Source organism: Natrix helvetica (assembly GCF_964273705.1).
Source record: "Natrix helvetica genome assembly, chromosome: 6".
Taxonomy (NCBI): Eukaryota; Metazoa; Chordata; class Lepidosauria; order Squamata; family Natricidae; genus Natrix; species Natrix helvetica.
The window spans coordinates 81,269,311-81,284,905 of NC_138553.1; the positions used below are offsets into that span (position 1 = coordinate 81,269,311).

The following is a 15,595-nucleotide window of genomic DNA, read 5'->3' on the forward strand; positions in this document are numbered from 1 at the left end:
TATGGGACTTTAAAAGTCCTACAAGGAAGGTAAAAGTTACAAAACATACCCAATGCAGTTAAATTTTATAGTTTTTGTACACTTGAGTAATTTTACTGCTTATAATAAGACTTGGCTATGAAACCATCCGTTTTGTCATTGGATTGCTTTCGATTTTGCTATCGGAATCCCCCAGCCCTGAATTTAACTAATACTTGCACAAATCCATTTCAATTCTATTCATATGCGTGGACAGAAACTCTCGGTGAATATCCGAGTTACTAAATGAGGAATTGCCAACTGCTATAGGAAGTGGGACGTGGTGGCTCAGTGGCTAAGACACTGAGCTTGTCAATCAGAAAGGTCGGCAGTTCGAATCCCTAGCGCCGCTTAATGGAGTGAGCTCCCATTACTCGTCCCAGCTTCTGCCAACCTAGCAGTTCGAAAGCACATAAAAAATGTAAGTAGAACAATAGGGACCACCTTTGGTGGGAAGGTAACAGCGTTCCGTGCGCCTTCGGTGATGAGTCATGCCGGCCACGTGATTACGGAGACGTCTTCGGACAGCGCTGGCTCTTCAGCTTTGAAACAAAGATGAGCACCAACCCCTAGAGTCGGGAACGACTAGCACATATGTGCGAGGAGAACCTTTACCGTATAGGAAGACTGTTTCAGACAATGTTATGTCACCAACTTCTCCGGCACCACAATGTGCAATCGTGGGTTGTGTGCATAGGCATTTCACAACCTCCCCCCCCTCCCCAGTTCTTTCAGCTGCTGCCAATTCTCTTTTGCTGCTTTCCCCACCATGTGGCTGCAAGGCAAGTAAAATGAAAACTGGGAACTCTGAAAAGTCCCATTGTCAGAAATGGGATGCGGTTTCCGTCTTAAGACGTGGGACGGGGCTGTTAATAATTGGATAGTTTGTATGGTGTAGCTGGGAAAGGCTTAATCAGGCCTGGAACGGATTATTTCAAGTTTGTTTCAAGCGACCGGCCAATCTCTACCTTGACCCACTTAAATATGTTGTGCAAATAGAGCTGAGAAGTAATCTTTCCATATGCAGCCTCCATAGCTTTGTATCTACTAGCAGTATAAAGCCTGTCCCGTATTGGAAACAAGAAACCAAAATGTTCACCGGAGACAAAATTCCACTTTGTAGTATTTTATATCTGAAGACGTGCTTGGTATCTAATGCTGCTAGCATCAACCATATTATGGAGTTGGTTGATTGTATGCAAAAGGATGCTTGTCAGGTGGAAAGCTGCCAGGCCGGGTTTGAGACCCGAGCTCTGCGTGGCGGGGTGAGCTCCCGTTCTTTGCCTCAGCTCCTGCCCACCTAGTAGTTTGAAAGGATGCAAATTTTACCTTTTAACGACCCCATAATCCCTTGCGGGCTGGAGTCTGGGCAACTGAATGGAGCGGAGTGTTTACTGGCCGGATGCCCTTCCTGTCACCAATGCAGAGCTTCGTTCTGCAGATATATTCTCATTGTGCCGAGAGAAAGAGAAATATCTGCCTCTACCTAGGATTGAATCCACAGCCTCCTGATTGTGAGGAGAGCTCCACCTCTAGGCTACTGTACCACTCTTTGAAAAGGATGCAAATGCGAATAGACAAATAGATACCACTTCAGTGGGAAGATAACGGCATTCTGTGGAAATTTGGCATATAGCCATGCTGACCAGGTGACCATGGAAAATGTCTTTGGACAATGCTGGCTCCCTCGGCCAAGCAACGGAAATGAGCACCATACTCTACAGATGGAGACAACCGGCCAGGGGAAGCCTTTACCTTTAAAAAGTTGAGATTGTATGTAGTTGCCTTATTCTACTGCACCAAAAGGGCTGACTTTTCCCATTTATCCTACACTTTTTCCTCTTTCCCTTCTCCTTCCCTTCCCCTGACCCTCCCAATTCTCATTTTACTTTATCTTTTTTTTTTTGATTATCTGCAAGAATTTGTTCATCTTCTTGGATACCTTTTTTAAAACCGCCTTCTGCAATTTGGATGTCCCGAAGTGCAGGTTTCGTTACCAGAATTATTAACCTGAGGCATTTGTACACATTGGAAAGACGGTGAACTTGAGTAGAATTGCTGAAAACAACAGCAAAAATACTAAGGTTTCTGGTGTACGGCTGTGTAATTGCAAATTTGTATACCGTGACTCGCTCGATAGGCACGTCGGAGGCCAAGAACTTAAAATGTAGAAACCACAGAAAATATGAGGTGGTTTTATTTACAATATATACATGGAGATCAGATGGCATACCGAAGAACCACGCCTAACAACTTGCAGAACAAATGCCTATTTTAAATCATTCCTTTTAGAGGCGGTAAAGCTCGTCGCAGCGTTATTGGAAAAAAAAGTTGAACGTCAGGAATGTTGGGATGGGGTGGGGGGGAAGTTTAGTCCCTCCTTACGTAGAAAATATTATAGCCCAGTTCTATCATCCCTCCAATGAGCAGAATCCAAAGGGGAATAAAGACGTAATAAAGTTTCATGGCGGTGAATTGTTCCAGTTTCGCGCACAGAGCGAGGCAGAAAGCCAGCTTCAGAAGCATCGCCGTAAGGTACCAAGCCTTTTTCTTGAGGTTCTGAGAACCGTTGCGAGGATCGTAGCCGGACTTGCAACGACGAGCCATTTTCACGATGATCATCACGAGGAGGACGGTATCAAATATCCAAACCGGGATAAATATGAGAAACCAGTTCCAGGGAGCCTTTTCATCCAGCTTTAACACCAACATGATCAGGAAGAGTAATGTAAAAAGCCACGTGAGAAGCACTCTCTGGGCCAAGGACATTCTCATTTAAACAGCCTTGGTAGGTCAGTAGCCAAAACAGAAAAAGAGAACACCCTAGAATAAAAAGGGGAAAAAAAAATAAGGTGATGGGTAAAAGCATATAAAAAGACATTCTGCATATTTCTGCCATTAAGCTTTTGCTATTTTTCAAAAAACAAAAACCAGGGGATAACGTGAACTAGGAATTTTATGAGTTCTATAAAACCGAATGGGAAATTTCTACTTGTTCCATTTAATTCATTTGCACTGGAGAGAATAGAATATAGAATAGAACGGGAGGGGCGGGGAGAAGAAAAATAGTGAATAGAATAGTGAATAGAATAGGACAATGAATAGGAGTAAGAATAGAACTCTTTATTGGCCAAGTGTGATTGGACACACAAGGAATTTGTCTTTGGTGCATAAGCTCTCAGTGTATATAAAACAAAAGATACACTTGTCACGAATCATAAGGTACAACCTTTAATGATAGTCATCGGGTAAAAATAAGCAATCAAATCATACTAAGAATCAATATAAATCATAAGGACCCAAGCAACAAAGTTACAGTCCTGCAGTCCTAAGTGGGAGGAGATGGGTGATAGGAACGATGAGAAGATTAATAGTAACAGTAATGCAGATTTAGTAAATAGTTTGACAGTGATGATGTTGCACCAGCATCAGTGCTAGAAGGGAGTGGGGTGTGTGGAAAGGAAGAGGAGGGAGGACTGTAGTATCCTTGGTGCTCTCTGAGCTTGGTGGCTTTATTTATTTATTTTTGCATACGTTTCATTGCCCAACTAGGTAATAGCATAAGTACTAGAAGGGAGTGGGGTTTGAAGATGAGGAGGAGGAAGACTGTGGGGTCCTTTGTGCTCTCTGAGCTTAATGGTCTCCTTGAAGAATTTGCAGGACCCAACTAGGGAACATCAACAGGAGTGCTAGGAGGGAGTGGGGTTTGAGGAGGAGGACTAAGGGGTCCTTTGTGCTCTCTGAGCTTGGTTGTTTTCTTGCAGACATTTCATTCCCCAACTAAGTGACATAATCAGTGCTTGAAGGAAGTGGAGTTTATGGAGTAGTAGAGGAGGAGGAGAACTGTGGGGTTCTTGGTGCTCTCTGAGCCTGATTATTTTCTTGCAGACGTCTCATGACCCAAGTAGGTAACACCATCAGGGGTGCTAGAAGAGGGTGGGATTTGTGAAGGAGGACGACCGTGGCTTTGAGGATCTTTGATCCTTTCTGAGCTTGTTAAGTTTTCTGGCAGACATTTCATGACTCAACTAGGTAACGTCAGCAGTGCTACAAGGGGAAAAGTGGAGGAGGAGGAGGGGTGGTGGAGGAGGAGGACTATGGAGGTCCTTGGTGCTCTTTGACCTTGGTGGTTTTCTTGCAGACATTTCATTACCCAACTAGGTAACATCATCAGTGCTACTAGGGAGGTTTGTGGAGTGGAGGAGAGGGAAGAGGAAGATGACTATGGAGGTCCTTGGTGCTCTCTGAGCTTGGTTTTCTTGCAGATGTTTTATTACCAGACTAAGTAACACCATCAGGATAGAAGGGAGTGGAGTTTGTGGAGGCATTTATTACCCAACTAGGTAACCTCATCAGTGTTAGGAGGGGAGTGGGTTTGTAGAGGGGAAGGTGTGCTTAGGTGATTTGTCTTGAAGACATTTCCTTACCCAGCTAGGTAGCCTCATCAATGCTAGAAGGGAGAGGAGTTTGTGGAGTGGAAGAGGAGGATTGTGGGGGTCCTTGGTGCTCTCTGAACTTGTTTTTTTCCCCCCTGAAGACGTTTCAAGACCCAACTAGGGAACACCATCAGGGATGCTAGGAGGGAGTGGGGTTTGCGGAGGAGGAGGAGGAGAAAAGGAGGAGGCCTGTGGGGGTCCTTGATCCTTTCTGAGCTGGCTTGTTCTCTTTGCGGACGTTGCGTGACCCAACTAGGGAACAACATCAGGGCTCCCGTGAGCGCTGGGCCTTTGGCTAAAAGGCCGAAAAGGGGCTCCAGAGTCGCAGGCGGAAAAAAAGCTATTCCCCCCCCCCCCAAAAAAAACCCTCGACCTTTCCACACGAGGCAGCTCTTCATGGGGCGACGGGGGGGGCGTAGAAAGAGACCCCCCTCCCTCCCTCCCGTCCTCGCCCCTCACCCCCACCCACGACAACCACCGCACAGAGGCCCGAGGCCGCTTCAGGGAGGCTCCGGAGGAAGGCTCCGAGCCCGGCCTGGGCCCCGCGGCGGCGGAAGGCAAGCAAGGCCGACCGGCTCTTCCCGGCCTCGTCTCCAGAGCCCCGAAAAGGCAGGAAAGGCCGTTACTTACCGGCCTCAGGACCCCATGGGCGCCCGCCAAGCGACGCCGCTCTAGGACGGCACCTGCCGGGCCCGCCTGACCAGCGAGAAGAAGAGAGACGGAGAGCCCCCCCCCGCTCCACCACGCATCTCTCCCCATTGGCCGCCCTCGGCTCGTTTCCGCCGCTCTCATCGGCTGGAGGCGCTGCCTGTCATTCCCGCGCGGCGCCTTCCTTCCCTCGCTCCCCTATTCGGCAGTCCAGCTGCCTATCAAGAATCGTTTTCTCTTGAAGCCACCCCCCTTTTTTTTCCCCCACCCACCTCCGCGGGAGCTGTCATTTCCCTTTGGATGGTTTCGCCGCGCACCCGTCAATCAAGTCAAGCTAGCCAAGCCAAGCGCTTTGAGGGCCGCGCCCCTTTCTCCTTCCCTCCCCTCCCCCGGACGTCTCGCCCAATCAGCGAAGGAGGGCTTTCGAGTCACGTGAGAGGATTTTTTCGAGCCTCGCGCGCCGCGGGTCCCTCCTTTCGCTCCGCCCAATCTGGGCTCTGCTCGCCCCGCCGAGGAGGAAAGGGGGCGGGGCGAGCAGAGCCCAGATTGCCGCTCCGTCCGTCCGTCCGTCCTCCTGCGGCGGCGCGCTGTTGCTGCTGCCGCTGCTTTTCCTCCCCCCCCTCCCTCTCTCTCTCGCCCTCCCCCGTCACGGGAGCGCGCGCGCGCACCCCACCACCACCACGCGCTGCTCCCGCTGCCCCTTTCCCGGCTCTGCAGAGGCTCTTCTTTTTTGGGGAGGGCGGGGGAGTCTTCCTCCTCCCGCCCCTCGCCTGCAGGCAGCGAAGAACCGGTGAGTGCCCCCCCTCCCCGCTCTGCAGCTGGGAGGGGAAGGGTCTGGGGGGGGCCTGACGCCTCCGGGGAGGAGGAGGAGGAGGGAGGAGGCAAAGCCAGGATTTGGGTAGGGGGGGTTGTCCTTGGAGGAGGGCGACGTGACTGGGGAGGGGAGGCAGGAGGGGGGGCGTCGTTGCCTGCCAGGCAGAGGAAGGGGGGGTTGCATGCCCCCCTCTCTCTAGAAAGGGGTCTTTGCTGCTTTTGCCCCCTTGCAGGGAGGGAGGAGGGGAGGGCGCAGGTGAGGAGGGGGCTGTGGGCTCTCCTAGAAAGAGGTCTCGACTGCTTTGCCCCCATTGCAGGGAGGGCAGGGGGGAAGGCACAGATGGGGAGGGGGCTCTGGGCTGGATCTCTAGAAAGGGGTCTCGGTTGCTTTGCCCCCATTGCAGGGAGGGAGGAGGGGAGGGCACAGGTGAGGAGGGGGCTCTGGGCTGGGTCTCTAGGACTGGATCTTGCTTGCTCCCCCCCCCCCCGTAGGGAGGGAGGAGGGGAGGGCACAGGTGAGGAGGGGGCTCTGTGCACCCCCTTAGGGCTGGATCTCTGCTGCTAGGTCCCCTCGGAGGGAGGTGGGATTCAGGGGTTAAGGTGGGGGCTCTGGACCCTTCCCCCCAAAAGGGGGTCTTGCCTTCCTTGCCCCCTTGCAGGGAGATAGGAGGGGAGGGCACAGGTGAGGAGGGGCCTCTGCACCCCCGTAGGACTGGATCTGCTTGGTCCCCCCTTAAGGAGGTTGGGAACCCATGCAAAGGTCAGGTGGGGGGCTCTGGGCCCTCACTAAAAGGCGGGGGGTCTTGGCGGCTTCCTTGCTGAGTAGGAAGGGATGCAAAGCAGCAAAGATCCCCCTGGGAAGGGGTTTTTGCTGCTTGGCCCCCTCCCAGGGAGGGAGCGCCTCCCCTCCTCTACAAGGGGGGTGTCTCAGCTGCTTTGCCCCCTTGCAGGACGATGGAATGGTGGAGGGGCAGAGTCAGGACCCCCCCTAGCAGCTTTTCTGCAATTGCATTGGCACTCCTGCTTGACTACCCACCTGCCTGGATCCTTCCCAGGGAAGCAGCCCTGAGTAATTCAGATTTAATTCAGCATTAAGATTTAATTTAATTCTAAACTGAATTAAACTGACAGGTAGATTCCGGTGGAAAATCCATTAGTTTGCTTCCTTCTGGCTGATTTGAGTGTATCGCTTGTGTTTTGGGCGCTCTACCATTCCCACTTCTGTAATTCAGATTTAAAACACACACACACACACACACACAGAGAGAGAGAGAGAGAGAGAGAGAGAGAGAGAGAGAGAGAGAGAGAGAAAGATAGCAAAACAGAACTAATTACAACGCTCTGCAGTAAGGAGAAAATGGTGATTATGGTGATGCAAACAGCCCTGGTTTTGGGTGAAGGCAGGACGGGGGTTATTTCAGTGAGCAGATTAAGCAAGATGTTGGGTGATGCCTCCTGAGGCATGTCTCCCATTTGGCCGTGCCCGGGAGTTTCTTTTCGGGGCGAATGCCAAAACCTGTGGAAGTAAGGAAATTTTAAGCTTTATTGGCTGGTATGTAGGTTTTAAAAAGTGGGTAATCAATCCTGAATAGGGACGCGGTGGCTCAGTGGCTGCGATGCTGAGCTTGCCGATCAGAACGGTCGGCAGTTCGAATCCCTAGCGCACCGCGTAACGGAGTGAGCTCCCGTGACTTGTCCCAGCTTCTGCCAACCTAGCAGTTCGAAAGCACGTCAAAAATGCAAGTAGAAAAATAGGCACCACCTTTGGTGGGAAGGGAACAGCGCTCCTTGTGTCTTCGGTGTTGAGTCATGCCGGCCACATGACCACGGAGACGTCTTTGGACAGCGCTGGCTCTTCGGCTTTGAAACGGAAGTGCGGAGGGGAACCTTTACCTTAATCTATCCTGGGGTGTCTGTCTTGATCTTCAGATGCTGAGGGAGAAGAGGTCATTGAATTCCCCCCCCCCCCATCTTTTGTCTGGTGGGAGTAATATAAGAGTGAGACTCTTGCTGGGGACTCCTCTTAGGATTATCCTTGTAGGTAAGATCAAAATGAGAGAAGTGGGCTCTAGAGACGTGAGGAAAACCCACTCCCCTAAGAACAGCAGAATAGCACAGTTGGAGTTCGTCTAGTCCAAGCAGGAGACCCCACACCATTTCAGACAAAGAGTTATCCAATCTCCTCTTATAAACCTCCAGTGATGGAGTAGCCATGATTTCTTGTTGTTGGACGCCGGCCCCTCCAGCAGCCAAATCAGAGGAGGAGTCAGGGTCAGCATTAAGGCCACCTGAGAGCTCCGAGGAGGAAGAGGGAATGGAGCTAGCAGAGAGAGAGACAAAGGCGAAGCCTGGGCCGTCCGTTAGCCCTCAGATGGAGAGTCAACAGCCCCCAAATCTGGAGGTGACTGATGAGAAAGAGGAGGAACAGCCGGGTCCAGTGCCTGACGCACCGATGTGCAGAAGGCAGAGGAGAGGAGAGCAGTGGAAATCTATGGGCCGGTCCTTGGGACGGAAGAGTGAAGCCCCATCCTAGCTCTGGGGATAAAAGGCAGGGGGCGGAGATGAATAGATGTGGCAGACTTGTTAGCCTACGGTGAGAGAGAAACTTTTTGCCGGGACTCCTAATAAAGGAATCTTTGAGTTAACTTTTTTGTTGTGTTTGGGAGCTGGGTCAGAAAACTTTTGGAGGCAAGCTTGTTCCACCTTGGAGGTCTTCTAGTCCAGCCCGCAAGCAGGGGACCCTCTACCCTCTACCATTTCAGACAAATGGTTGTCCAATCTCTTCTTAAAAACTTCCAGTGTTGGAGCATTCACAACTTCTGGAGGCAAGCTGTTCCATCGATTAATGGTTCTCGCTGTCAGGAAATTCCTCCTTAGTTCTAGGTTGCTCCTCTCCTTGATTAGTTTCCATCCATTACTCCTTGTCTGGCCTTCAGGTGCTTTGGAAAGATCAAACATCCAACTTGGGGAAAAGCTGCAGCCTACAGAAACTTCTCCAAAAGTTTGAGGGCCAGAATAAAGTTTCCTAATCGGGAGATGCCCCTCTAGTTATTGCACGGCTAAGAGGTCATCTAGAAACACAATCTGAGTAGACCAAAGCTTCAACAGAGCTGACGTTTTAAAAGGAGCTCAGTTTTTGTGTGTGTGGCCGGGGTGCTTATCTCCAGACCGGTGGAATCGTGACAGCTTTTAACCGAAGGTAATGTGAAATTCTGCAAAGCAGAAATACGGCACGTTAAGGCTAACAGGCCTGGCATATTGCTTAATTCTTCTTTTGAGGAATCTTTATAATAATAATGTTAAAAAAGCTGGCTTTTTGAAATGCAGAGAAGAGTAGGGAAGAGGCATGAAATGAGGACTTGTATTGTCAGGGCATCTGTTTAATTGATGCACAGGTAATTTCAGCTTCGTGAGCTCACAGATGTCGGTGGTAGAATATTTTTTTTTGTTTTGCTTCTATTGTGCTCAAGACCGAAGTCGGATAGTTTATTTGAGAAGGATGGAGATAATTAATTGCTAAAAATTAAAAAGGAAGAAACCTTTTTCTTTTTCTTTTCTTAAAACCGTGTTTTCTTTCAGTGATCGTATTCGGCTGTTCATTGAGAGACAACGAGGGAAAGAAAGGATACATAAAAGTTTTGGAGTGTAAATAGTCCGCAGAGGGTTATTATAGTTGTACATGCCAGGTGTGGCTTAAAAACGCCATCGCTCGATTCTATCGGATGACATGAAGGTGAGGTGAGGTGGTTGGCAGGAATTTCTCCTGGCTTGAGGGCCCTTCAATATTCATTTCTGTACATTTCGGTTGCTGTTTCCGCTTAGAGAGCTTTGTTTCACCTTATATTTTGCAGAGATTCAAGAAGACTCGATAAGTGGATTTTCTGTAGAGAATTGAGAAAAGAATTATCTGTCTAACCATCCTGGGGGAATTTTATATATGTGCATGTAAGGTAGCTGAGGGTTTGAAAGTTGGTTGTTGTTGTTGTTGTTGTTGTTGTTGTTGTTGTTGTTGTTGTTCTTCTTCTTCTTCTTCTTCTTCTTCTTCTTCTTCTTCTTCTTCTTCTTCTTCTTCTTCTTCTTCATCTTCATCTTCATCTTCTTCTTCGCTCTCAGTTCCTCCTTCCCCTTGACTGGAGTTCTTAGAAGCTCCGTTTTCTTCTGTGGTTGGAGAATTTCCTCCGTAGACTTTTCTCTACTGTTTTGTCATCATCCAGAACTCTTCACGGTGATCCTTTGGGGGCAATCCCCAGCCTTGATTTTTTTTCTTTTCTGAGAAAAAGAAACTACTGTTGTAAATCAAAACGTCTTGCTGCTTGTCAGCATATATAACAGTGGTGGCGAGCGTCGGAAACCCGAAAAACAGCTGGCCAGCACGCACAATGTCTTCCCACTTGGAAATGGCTGAACTGGGCCAAAAACGGCCTGAAAAAGGCCTGGAAAACAGCCGGAAAAACTGCCCGTTTTTTGGCTGTTTTCTGGCAGTCCGGCACCCACAAAGACCAGCTGGCCGATGCATGGAGTGTCTTTTTTCCCACTGGAAAACTGGCCAAACAGGGACAAAAACAACCCAAAAAAGGCCTAATAACGGCCCAAAAAACGTGCTTGAAAAAGGCCTGGAAAACAGCCCGAAAAACTGCCTATTTTGGGGGCATTTTCTTGTGGGCCACCACCTGCGAAGACCAACTGGCTGGACCGAATCTTTTTTTCCCACTTGGAACTGGCCGAAATGGGCCAAAAACCACCCGAAAAAGACCTGAAAACAGCCGAAAAAACCTGCCTGAAAAAGGCCTGGAAAACAGCCCAAAAAACTGCCTGTTTTCTGACCGTTTTCCGGTCATACAATGAAGCAATTCTCACTTAACTGTCTTGGGTTAACAAGACAAATTCTGGGTTCAATTGTGGTCATAAGGGCTACCTGTATGTACCTGTAAATTAACTGGGGGTTATTCACCTTAAAAGCAGAACTTGGCAGGATTCTGCTTGTTTGTCTAATGTTAAATCCTAATTACATTATGTTTTGGATTTAATTACATTTACTCGTAAACTGCACACGATCCAATGCAGAAATTATTGCATCAAATCCTTCGTCCTGGATCCAAATAGCTACCATTGGTTAAGCATAGCGGATCACCTTGAACACGCCTTATTCTGAAAAATAGTCCTCGCGTTATGATCACAATGGAGCCCAACACTTTATGTTGCTAAAAGAAACATTTGTTAGCTGAGTTTTGCCTCGCTTTACAACTTTTCTTGCCACGATTGCGGTTCTGAAATGAGTAACGTGGTCTTTAAATGAATCGGGTCTCCCTGTTGACTTTCCTCATCCGAAGGTCGCAAAAGGGGATCATACGATGTCATGCGGCCGTCATAAATATGAGTCAGTTGCCAAGCACCTGAATTTTAATCACGTGGCCATAGGGATGCTGCAATGGTCGTAAGTGTGAAAAATTGTCCTAAGTTACTTTTTTTCAACGCCATGGTAACATTGAACGGTCACTGAGTGAACTGTTGTAAGTCGAGGACTAGCTGTAGTTGAGTGTTTTTCAAACCCCTGGTACTTGAAGATGGGTAGACTAGATTTTTAGACTTAGAATAACTTTATTGTCACTTTGAATGTTACACGAATTGGCATACATTAAAATGAAATTTTGTTGTGTTGTTGTTGTTAGTTGCGAAGTCGTGTCCGACCCATCGCAAGCCCATGGACCACGTTCCTCCAGGCCTTCCTGTCCTCTACCATCCTCTGGAGTCCATTTAAGCTCACGCCGACTGCTTTGGTGACTCCATCCAGCCACCTCCTTCTCTGCCGTCCCCTTCTCCTTCTTTTGCCCTCCATCGTTCCCAGCATGAGGCTCTTCTCCAGGGAGTCCTTCCTTCTCATTAGGTGGCCAAAGGATTTGAGTTTCCTCTTCAGGATCTGGCCTTCTAAAGAGCAGTCAGGGTTGATCTCCTCTAGGACTGACCGGTTGGATGGCCTTGCAGTCCAAGGGACTCACAGGAGTCTTCTCCAGCACCAGAGTTCAAAGGCCTCCATTCTTTGGCATTCAGCCTTCCTTATGGTTCAACTTTCACAGCCATCCATTGCAACTGGGAAAACTGTAGCCTTGACTATACACACTTTTGATTGGCAGGGTGATGTCTCTGCTTTTTAGGATGCTGTCTAGATTTGCCATAACTTTCCTCCCCAGGAGCAAGTATCTTTTAATATCTTGGCTGCAGCCCCCATCTGCAGTGATCTTGAAGCCCAGGAAAGTAAAATCTGTCACTACCTCCATTTCTTCCCCATCTATTTGCCAGGAATTGAGAGGGCCGGATGCCACGATCTTAGTTTTCTTAATGTTGAGTTTCAAGCCAACTTTTGCCCTCTCCTCCTTCACCCGCATCAAGAGGCTCTTTCATTGCATACAGCTCTCAAAAGGCTCACCACCTCCAATATGCACCGCAGAAGCACAACAAAAAACACATGAATACAAAGTTATGCATAGACCCACATATATTATATGACTTCAGCTCCTAGAATTCTCTCACTTGGACCTTCTTGAGGTTGAGAAACATTGCTGTAGTCCATTCAATAATACAGATACGGATTAACAGAGTTGGAAGGGACCTTGTAGGTCATCTAGTCCAACCCCCTGCCCAAGCAGGAAACCCTACGCCATTTTTGTCACAGAGCAGTCCATTCTCTTCTTGAAAGCCTCCAGGGATGAAGCTCCCACAATTTCTGGATGTGCTGCTAAGGCTGGAAATCCAATGCCTTAAATAATGGATCTCTAGCATTGCTTACAACGAAGCTCAGAGCTTTTACTAAAATCAATAAATTCTACTTCCTTCCATTAATTTCACCCCTCCCCTTAGCTTTTGATTTACGGAGACCTCGTTCAATGGATATTATCGGATTTGGGATTTCTCCTCCTTTAATTCCAGAAATGAGATCTTCAGGAATTTAAAACGCTTTCAACATTCTTGGTTTTTGACCTTTATAAAGCAAAGAATTCAAGCGGTCAACATTTCCCTCCCCCCCCTTGCCCTCTCTCTCTATTCTGGTTGAAGCAGGAATTTTGACTGAAAACCATAGATTTCTGCTGGCTTTTTTCTTTCTTTTTTTTCAATTTGTGTCAGTCGTCCCTCACTCTATATAACTCCATTTGCACCAGGAGGCAGGACAAGAAATGATGGGTGGAAACTAACCAAAGAGAGAAGCCACCTGGAATTAAGGTGAAGCTTCCTAACAGTGAGGACAATTAATCAATGGAACAGCTTGCCACCAGAAATCGTGGAGGTTTTTAACAAGAGACCGGACAGCCACATGTCTGAAATGGTATAGGTTCTCCTGCTTGAGTAGGGGGCTGGACTAGAAGACCTCTAAGGTCCCTTCCAGCTTATTCTTCCCTTCCCATTCCCTACCCTACCCTACCCTACTCTACTCTACTCTACTCTACTCTACTCTTTCTACTGTCTCCGATTGAGATATGACCTTCATATGTAAGGTCAGTTTTTGATTTACAACAAATCATTTTAGTGACTTTTCAAAGTTACAACAGCACTGGAAAAAGTAACTTGTGACTGTTTTTCACACATACAGCCATTGCAGCCTTCCCATGGTCATGTGATCAAAGGCTTGGCAACTGACTCATATTTATGACGGTTGCAGTGTCTTGAGGTCACGTGACCCCCCCCCCCACCCCCCTTTGCGACTTTCTGAGAAACAAACTCAATGAGGAAGTACAGACTGACATAACAACCAAGGGACCAAATGAACAACTAGAGGAATGCTAGTTCGAGTCACTTAATAATTGTGGCAAGAAAGGCCATAAAACAGAGCAGAATAATTGTCTCGCTTAGCAACATGCATTTTAGCCTCAATTGTGGTCGTCTCTCCTTGGTTAGTTTCCATCCATTGTTCCTTGTCTTGTCTTTTGATGCTTTGGAAAATAGTTTGACCTCCTCCTCTTTCTATAGGAGCCCCTCAAATATTGGAATATGGCTATCATTTCTCCCCTACTCCTTCTTTTCATTAAACCAGACATACCCATATGACTATTAGACTAAAATGTCTTTTAGACTAGTTAGTTGTAGGGACAATTCGCTGGAACTAACTCATGATGGCCAACTCAGTGTGAGACAATTCAACAATTCGATTTAATTATTTAAACTAATTTAAATTGGCCATGTCGTGTTGGCTATGTCCTGTTGGCCATGTCTTGTTGGTCATGTCATGTTGGCCCTGTCAAGTTGACCATGCCGAGTTGGACATGTCGTGTTGGACATGTTGAGTTGGACATGTCAAGTTGTCATAGACAAGCTCCATCATTTGAATCCTGATGTGTAGACACACACACAAAACATTGAACTGTGAGTGTGTTGGATTTTGGCAATCAGAGACCGTTCTTTTTCCAGGAAGAATTAAGCGTTGGGAATAGCAACTTATTTTGAACGCCTCTTTCTAAAAATAATAGTTATATATAGAAATTCCGCTTCTACTCATCATCCCTTTTTGCCGTCAGCTTACATTTTACCCCATTGGTTATTTTTTTTTTCTTGTGGCGTTTCTTAAATTCAACCGTTTCGGGCTCTGTGGGAAAATATTATTGTGTGTGTTTTCCAGGGCGGCATCAGGCAAAAAAAAAGGGCTGGCCAAAATTTCCTTTAAAAACAAGCATCACGCAAACGGAGAATGAGATCCCTCTTGCCTATGACTAGATAATTTACGACCTGGCATTCAGCTTGTTTAGCCAAACCCAGTTCTTGTATGAGGAAGGTTGCAAATATATCGCCACGAAAATATGTCCCGAATGAGAGAGAGAACAAAATTGTTATTGCAGATGGTTTTGCAATGAAACTCTACGAATCTGAATTCTTTTTTGGAAACAAGAATCCTGGCTGGTTTAGCAACATTTTCTAATCTGAAAGCAGGTTTTGGATACCATGCAAGATGGAGATATTTGGGTATATTTATATTTAGAACAAAAGGGACAAGGTGGCTCGGTGGCTAAGACACTGAGCTTGTCGATTAGAAGGGTTGGCAGTTTGGCGGTTCGAATCCCTAGCGCGCCGCGTAACGGAGTGAGCTCCTGTTACTTGTCTCGGCTTCTGCTAACCTAGCAGATTGAAAGCACGTCAAAAATGCGAGTAGAAAGATAGGAACCACCTTTGGTGGGAAGGGAACAGCGTTCCATGCGCCTTCGGTGTTGAGTCATGCCGGCCACATGATCGCGGAGACGTCTTCGGACAGCGCTGGCTCTTCGGCTTTGAAACGGAAGTGAGCACCGCCCCCTAGAGTCAGGAACGACTAGCACATATGTGCGAGGGGAACCTTTACCTTTATATTTAGAACAGATTTGTAGCCGCTCGAAAAGCTTAACTTACAAAAGTTGTAACAAAACTTAAAATAGGTTTACTTAACGCACTAATAAACACTGTAAATCTTTTGTATTAGAAGTCAGATAGCTTGGAATTTGCTTGATTTGAGGGTTGGGCTTAGAATCGGCTGGTTCGAATCCCTAGCGCCACGTTTGGTGGGAAGGTAGCAGCGTTCGTTGCGCCTTTGCATTAAATCATGTCGGCCACATGACCACGGAGATGTCTTCGGACAGCGCTGGCTCCGTTTTATGAATTTTCTTGGCTCAGTTGTTAAGTGAAATGCTGCAATTGTTAAGTTAGCCACATGGTTGTTCAGTGAA

General features: G+C 47.5%; 2 protein-coding genes across 2 annotated transcripts in view; one reads left to right on the forward strand and one right to left on the reverse strand.

Moving 5' to 3' along the window:
* Positions 1–2,197: 2,197 nt before the first annotated feature.
* TMEM60 (transmembrane protein 60) lies at positions 2,198–5,249 on the reverse strand. The gene is made up of 2 exons (XM_081956757.1): positions 5,085–5,249; positions 2,198–2,841 (listed from the first exon to the last, which is right to left on the reverse strand). The coding sequence occupies exon 2, from the start codon at positions 2,791–2,793 to the stop codon at positions 2,389–2,391; it is 405 nt and encodes a 134-aa protein (XP_081812883.1). The 5' UTR covers positions 2,794–2,841; positions 5,085–5,249; the 3' UTR covers positions 2,198–2,388.
* A 478-nt stretch (positions 5,250–5,727) lies between these two features.
* The window catches only part of PHTF2 (putative homeodomain transcription factor 2), a 56,874-nt gene continuing 47,006 nt past the window's right edge, over positions 5,728–15,595 (forward strand). The window contains exon 1 of the mRNA XM_081957541.1: positions 5,728–5,892. The gene's annotated coding sequence lies outside the window, so the exon portion shown is untranslated. The remainder of the gene's footprint in view (positions 5,893–15,595) is intronic.